Source organism: Cynoglossus semilaevis, chromosome 2 (genome assembly GCF_000523025.1).
Source record: "Cynoglossus semilaevis isolate Cse_v1.0 chromosome 2, Cse_v1.0, whole genome shotgun sequence".
Classification (NCBI taxonomy): Eukaryota; Metazoa; Chordata; class Actinopteri; order Pleuronectiformes; family Cynoglossidae; genus Cynoglossus; species Cynoglossus semilaevis.
Window position 1 is genome coordinate 12,610,578 of NC_024308.1, and position 8,152 is coordinate 12,618,729.

An 8,152-nucleotide genomic window follows, 5' to 3' on the forward strand; every position below is an offset into this window, starting at 1 on the left:
AGGAGGTCTATCCACCGCACACACAGAGGGCAGCCATCAGCCTGAGTAACTCTTGGCTCAGGGACGAAACATTTCACTCACACAGATGGATATGAGCAGATTATACAGTCACTGAACAGACACAGGAGGAGAGAGGTATTTCCTTTAAGGCTGAGAAAGTCAGACGACAAAAGTCTTTACTTCTGTGTCCGTGGGAAAGACATATCTCTCTCTATCTCTCTCTCTGTCTTTACTTCTGTGTCCGTGGGAAAGACGTCGTCAGTGTGGGTGTAGTCTGACCCAGAGTCAGGTCAAAGTTCCTGCATCTGATTTTCGAAGAATTTTTCGGTCTGACTATAAAAACTCATTAAACTAATTATTTGTCCTGACGAGGAGATGATTCTCTTCTCTGTGGACTTTTTTGTTCAACTCAAAACCAAATGACAGAAAGCAACAGTGACGAACTGCCTGTAAACCAGACGATGTGCCTGTGATACCAGAGCATTACATTCAGATGAAAGTCATTTGCTGCTGTGATTGAGTGTGAGAGTTTTGATGAGTTGTCCTGACCTTCAGATCACATCATTTCACCTTCACTTTCACATCTGCAGTTGGGAGGACAGAAAACAAACGCTACAAAGGACACAGGAAGACAGTGTCCACCATGGACATATTTGTCTGTTTCCATCATATCTTTGGACACTTCCGTCTGTCTTCTGGGTTTGGTTCAGTGATATTAGCCAATCAAATCCTCCATTTGTGATGTTGTGGCTGAAAATGTTGCTTTTATTTTTTCTCCCTCTAGTTTTCTGTTCTCTTCCTATTGGTCTTCCACCACCAGTCCAAATACCAGTGGCACTCTGACAGTGAACAGCACCAGTGAACAGACCGTGACTGATCGGGTGTGGCGTGATTCATATGACGCTCAAGTCTTGATGTCTTGCCGACAGGCCATTAAAAATGATCATTAACATTAGGTCAAAGGTCAGTTGTTACTGACCATGATGGATACTGGTCCAGATTTAATACATTTCATTTGGACAGAAACTCATTATAAACCAGGTCCACTCTGTTACTGAAATGATTAAAATCACTCAATTCCAGAACAGGTTGTCCTTCATTACAAACAGACGATTTCTGATGATGTATTACTGTTGGTTAGTCTGATTCGACTTCTTCCATCTGGAAAAAAAATAAAAAATGGTTTCTCATACCTTTGTGTAGCTCTGAGAAGCAACAATGGTAAAAATCGATCTAATAAAAGTTCAGACTCTTGGTGGAACCCCTCTGGGTCAGTCTGACTCGACTTCTCCACCTTCTTTGACGCACCGATGACGATGAATTCATGTTACTTTCATCTTTTCCTGCCATTCAAAGCCAGTGAAAAGGAAAAGACACAACTGGAACAGGAAGAACTTTCATTCACTTTACACTGTTGAAGGCCACGGAGCTCTGTGGATGTCAAATATATGGCACACTTCTCAGAGTGGGATCAGTGAGTTACTCAAGCTTAATGGCCTCACATGAAATGAAAACTTTTGTGCCAGACTGAGAAGTCGGCATCTTTACTGGTTTAAGGCTGACACTGAAGAAGACCATTAGAGAAGGGATAAAAGTCCAGATTTTTCTGGGAATTGGATTTGAATGGGAGGCTAACTTACTCTAGAAGGTGTATGGTTGCCGTCTAGTCTTAGTGTGAGAGGTGTTTCCTGTATCTGTCGTCCACAGAGCACCGTGATCTTTAGCAGTATAAAAGACTGAAAAAAGTGTTTGGCTTCAGAATCACATAAAAAGATAATGAAGAAGCCTCAGATATGGAGAAGTCACGTCAGACTGACCCAGGAGAAGATTCAGGAAGAAGTGATGAAGAGCCCTGACTTTATTCAAGTGTTTTTTATTATTTTATTTTTTTTTACCATTGCTGCTTCTCATACTGTAGTTACTTCTAGCAGCAGAGTTTTTTTTCAGGCAATAATGAAGTGAATACTCCCTGCAAAGTTAAAGATTGTGCTAAAAGTTGTCATCTGGACTGTGCTGTTTCACTCCTGAATGAGGAGTGAAATAAATAACTGAGCCGGACTAGTTCTGCATTTCTAAACTTTTACAATAAAATGATGGCGGAGACGAAGAATGTCTTCATTCAAAATGATGGAAGAAAAAAACTGAAGTAAAACAGAGCCACATCATCGGCATAAGTGCAGTTCCACTGTATATTCAATGTCATATCTGTGTAAATGCTATAACAAAAACAGCAGGAGGAACATCTCCCTGGATTGAACCCATTGGCCCAGCGGTGCACGTCTGTGACCACAGCACGACCCTGATTAAAGATCATCTGTTTTATCACCTGTATATACAGTGGAGCCAGATCATCCCTGAATAAACCCTGGGAGTTCTGGACAGTCTCACTGCTGCAGGAAACTGTAACCCACCTCCCCACACCACCACCACTACTACCCTCAGCCCTCCTCCCCCCCCCCCCCCCCCCCCCCCCCCCGCCCAGTGCACACACACGGTAGCCATCACTTTGAGTAGTATTGGGCAGACAGGTGGAAGATGATTCCTTTTACTCCCATCAACAGGAACCCAGTGTGTGTCTTCGCAGACCTCATGTTGAGTCACTTCACTTGCACTCACGAGGTTTGGGCTGGCAGCTAATGAGCCTTCCTGCTGCTCCACCGCGGTCCTACAGGAAGCCTCTTACCAAACAGAGTTAGCATGAGCCGACGCCGTGTTCGTCCAGGCAGCCGGACTCACACAAGTGTCTAGACTCTGCTCAGCGGTGCAGGAGAATGTTGCACAAACACATGTATGAGTCTCGGGAGGCAGAAGTGTCTGGATATAGAAATAGTAGCAGGTGATCCATCACTTTTAATATATTCTTCACTTTTCACTAAGGTTCTGCCAAACCAGAAACATCTTCTTACACCCAGGTTTAACCCTGAACTCACCGCCGGTCTCTGTGTCATTGAATATTTTATAGTTAGTCTGAAAAAAACCCATCAGTTCAAGTTTCACAGCTGTCGTATTTTAGCACAATAATAATAACCAAATGTTTTTGCCCTCATGTTCATATAGATTGAAGTGAGCAAAACACTTTAATTTATTGCTACTTTTTTGTGCGATTAATCATGATTTTAGTAAAGAAAATCATTTAAATATTTTTGATTAAAAATGTAAAAATAAATATGTGGAAAACAATTAAATCAGACCACTTTCAGCTTTCTGATGTACATCACCTGCAGGTGATTTGACCATGTCATGACACATTTCCCAAGGTGTTTTCTTGTTTTATCAAGTCTCCAATGTTTGACCCTGGACGTGTCCACGGTCACTGTGGACATGTTGTGATGACCTGTCTCAGGTCAGTCTAATCAGAACTCTGCTGTGGCCCAGATTAGCACTGCGTTGTCTGGAGCATGTTTATATTTCCATGCATCGGTAAACAAACATCCAAACCTCAGAGTGAGCGCTGAACTTCACACAGTGGACGGAAAGTTGTCTCTGCCTCAGACACATACAAATATGGAGCGCTAACGAGCAGTGAAGGTGCGAGACGGTGGTTCCGGCCAGTCTCAGACTTCAGACACAGGCTTTGAGGATACCTCCAGGCTCTTACCTCAAAGCGCTGAGAGCTGACTTTCTTCCCCTTCTTCATCCAGGTGATGCGAGGTTTGGGCTCGCCCTCTGCCTGGCACACGAAGGATGCCACTCCGCCTGATATCCCGGTCTGATCGTCGGGGGACTTGATGAAGCTGGGCATGCCTAAGGGGGGAGAGACAGGCAGACAAAGGGTGAGAGAGAGCAGAGAAGAAAGGAGAAGCAGCTTCAGATTGAATCCAGACACAGAAACAGCTCCAGGGAAGTTGCAGGGACATTACATTTCTGCATCTACTGTAAGACTTGCAATAACAACAACAAAAAAAAAATCAGTAACAACAGCCTGGAACCAACCCTCCCAGTATGAGTTCAGCACATATCAGTTTTGGTAATATTGCAGTCAGGCCTGTGGTTCCGAACAGACCGATAAGAACCTTGGAGAACTGCTCTAAATGCAGGAACATTCATTTCCATAACAACACTGAGGCCCCACTTCCAGCAAGGACCTCCACTGGGAGCTTAACAGTCGACTTCCATCAGCTGTTGAAACGCAGTTCAACTCACTGGAGAACGGTTTGGATTGGTTTAACCCTGGAGTGGCTGGTAAACAAACCTCAGACACTTCAGTTCCTAAAACTGTTGCCAGACGTACAATAATTATGGTGAATCGTACGAAAACGTCTCCAACAGCTTTGACCAGTTTTATCATCATATCGTTACTTGACCCGTTGGATTCAGTTTTTTATGTCGCCTTCAAAAATGAACCAATCAGAGCTAACATCACATTTGGTTGTTTGAGAGATCATTGGCGTGAAATTTATACAGACAAACATATCTTGAACGCACCGCACTCTGCAACGTGCGACCCGAAATTCATCACTTCTGCGTCTGAAAGTGTTTACGATCCAGTAGATTAGCTTTGTATAACATGGCACCTGATTGTTTTGCCATAAACCCTGGGGTACAAACACATGTGTTTATTTGCAATGAGTGCGTAGTTGTATGAAAAAGGATTTGTTGCACAGTTCATATCGCCTGTTCATTAGCCGGGGAGGATATTCAGTCCAGCTGAATCTTATCTCTGTCATTTGAACTCTAGATAAGCCACTGATCACGGAGCTAATTCTGCTAAATGACCACTGATCACAGACCCATCCTGCCTACCCCAGCTTTAAGTCGTGTCAGTGAATAGCTGGAGGAAATCTTTCAGCAGCTATTTGTAAAGTCAGTGTCGGGAGCTGCTTCCCAAGTGAGGAGGATTTCCACGAAAGTCTAGTACAACAGGTTACAATCAGGTCAAATACAGCAGGGAAACGGTGGCTTTTCCAGAGCAACGCTTAGAATAAGGTCCTGTCTCAGCGTCTGCCAAGGAGAGAAGGCTTTTATGGAGGTGTCAAGAAGCAGAGGAGGAGGGCGAGCAGATCGTACCATTATTAAGCTATTTATTTCTCTTGGCTGACCCTGAGTCTTGACACTCTAAATGTAAAACACACTGCAGCCCCGCATCACTTCACAGGCTGCTCTGACTTCCCCCTCTGCTGGCTCCACATACATGGAAAAAAGTTAAATAAATAATTGTGTCAGTGTGAACTCCCCCCATAGTATTCACAAAGAGAAAGGATTTTTTGATAATGTGTGAATAAATATGCAAACAAATGTAGAAAATAATTTTGGTTTTAGTTTTTCTGATTCTGACACATTTAACCTCAAAATGTTCAATCTGAATAATTTGATTAATCACAATTAATCATGATCAATCTTGAATAATCTGAATAATTTTATTAATCACAATTAATCATGATCAATCTTGATCATAAATTGTATAGTGTGCATATATACATATATACATGTATACATACATATAAACATACAGTATATCTGCATCTGTAAAACATCATTTTTTTAATCACGATTAATCAATTATTCCTGATGGTAACAAATCGAGATAAATCAACATTCCTATTATTCTGTACATCAGTCCATATGTGATCTGAGATTCTGAGGTTCTGTTATTGTACCTCATATACGTACAGTCTTATAAAAGCAGTGGAACATTGAATATTTTGACAGGTCTGCGGCAGATCTGCTCCTCCTCCTGTTTTATAGCTTTGTTTTTCACCTCCTGCTGTCAGGGACCTCACTGTCGTACATCTCTGTTCCTCATTTACCCTCAAGAATTTGATGGCAGACAGGCACACAGCCAGACAGACAGGCACACAGCCAGACAGACAGGCAGTCAACCAGCCAGACAGACAGGCAGTCAAATGCAGAACTGGACAGAACATGACTGTTTCCAATGACAAGTGACAACAGCTTCACACAAAGCTTCACCTCCTCCTTCTTCACCTCCTCCTCCTCCTCCTCCTCCTCACAGAGCATGATTAGCGTGCTGAGCTAACAGAGAGCAGCCATGCAAATCAACCTCTTATCACTCTCACTGACACATAAACAATCTGCTGCATCACCAACACACACCACAGCCTTGATTCGTTCACTCAGACTCAGACGTCGGTCGCCGTGACGACATTCACTGCAACTTTTTCTCAAGAGGGAATAAACAGTAGGTTTAGAAACAAAAGTAGAAAAAAAACGCAGCCAATGATCTTTCAACGTTGAAGCCTGATCTTTAGTTTTAAATTCAAAAACTTACAGAAACAACATTATAATAAAGAAACATTTACAATAAAGACACACACATATATATATATTGAACATTTTACTTTTCCTGAGAACTAATAACAACATTTTGACCATCAACCGGTCTGAGCGGCTTCTAAATGCTGGGTAATAACTTTTAAAAACCTCACTTCCTGTTGGGCTGCAATAAAAAGCCTGCAGAACCAACTGAGACCCAGGAGGCTTTTATAAACTTCTCACTTTCCAGGCCCTGAACGCACCATGGTACTGTAGCCAGCAGGTAAATCGCGGGGTGGAATGTACGAGGGATTTTAAATTTAAATGGACTTTTAGTGGCTGTAGCCTCAGGCGGTGCATCACATGAGAACATCCAGCTGACCCAGTTCTCCAGTCAGCGTTTGCCCGTCATGTCTGTGTAGTCAGGTAACTGGGTGTCAGTTCGAATCCTGACTGGACAGAATATCTGAAGACATCGTCCCTGATTATCACGAAAACCATTAGTATTGATGCTAAACCCCAAGCAGCTACAGGTGGGGGCGCTGAGATCTACAGTAGACTACTTTCAGATGAGGTGAAAAAAGAAAATTTAGAAACTATCTTTTGGTGGTCATTAATTCAGGAAAAGTGCTGCATGATTCACAGCATTTAACCGTGATGTAGAAGTAAAGCCCTTCAACGCTGCCTTAATAAGAACGGTCAGGATTAAAGGATTTCCGAGTGTGTCCTGGGATAATATTATAATCCATTTAAAACAGACACAGCATATTTACAGGACCTGTGGAGTCGGGTCAGTCTGCAGGGACCGGCGGGGAACAGCAAACGTTTGCTCATTAAGTTTCACGGCACAACTTTTCCTGCTCACTGATACAGAAAATCCCCCTTGGTCCCTGGTACTGATCTCCGATCGCTCTGTCAGCACCACCCGTCAGCTGTACACCAACAGCTTCCTGGTAACTTCCAGTCTTCGAAGACTAACTAGGAAACAGTCAGGCAAGAACCTGGGATGTAACTTCCAGTGAGGGAGAAAAACAGAGAGTGTCGACACAACGGGATGAGGCTCCAAAAACATCGCCTTGACATTTCACATTTCAGATTCTCTCCTCTTGTCACTGGGCCATTTTCACACAGCGGGGGAACATTTTCACTCCGATCAGCGTCAGCTGCAGATTTGAACCCATGTTCAGAGAACAGTCAGTCAGGACCTGTCTATGACCAGGTTCTGAGTTCTGTTCATTGACAGGTCATTGTGCAGCAGCCTGTCAGTGAGCAGTCAGTTTACTGCAGCAGTTTATGTTGACCAACCAACACTAATCAATCACTAATCAATAACCACATGAGCGTTTGACTTTGATGATGTCATCGTAGGAACTCTGTCTTCTGCTCCTCCAGTGGTTTGTTCCTGAGTGTTCACTTAGAGCAGACTACACTGTTGACTAATGACATTATTATTATGAACATAATAATAAGTAATACTACTACTACCACCAGTAGTAGTAGTGATTAAAAAATGCTTTGTCATAATATAATATGCAATTAATGCTATTAATAATACTGTTGTACTATTATTATCACTAAAACAGGTATTTACAATATTACTACTACTACTTCTACTACTACCACTACAAACACACACAATAATAATATCGTAGTAGTATTTTTTCATTTTTGTTGTTCAGAAATCTTATTTATGAACAACTTAATAATTGATTTCTAACTGCATAACTAACTATCATACTTACTAACTTAAGGTTAAATTTAAGTTTGTTTATTTAGTTTGAGTTCAGTTTTATGTTTATTTATTGGTGTATAAGAGCTCACAACGACACACTGAGAACCCCCCACTCCCCCCCACCCCCCGGTGTGTTCATCATTTTCAAACAACACTTCATTTTGAAAACCAATATGGAGTTAATGAAGGATTTTCTTTGGTCCTATC

General features: G+C 42.2%; 1 protein-coding gene across 10 annotated transcripts in view; it reads right to left on the reverse strand.

Annotated features, from left to right (window-relative positions):
- Positions 1 to 8,152, reverse strand: part of ptprfa (protein tyrosine phosphatase receptor type Fa) — a 200,737-nt gene that overhangs the window by 125,899 nt on the left and 66,686 nt on the right. For all 10 annotated transcript variants that reach the window (XM_025054285.1, XM_025054288.1, XM_025054284.1 and 7 more), the window contains one exon: positions 3,599 to 3,744. In XM_025054285.1, coding sequence (XP_024910053.1) covers positions 3,599 to 3,744 — 146 coding nt within the window. The remainder of the gene's footprint in view (positions 1 to 3,598; positions 3,745 to 8,152) is intronic.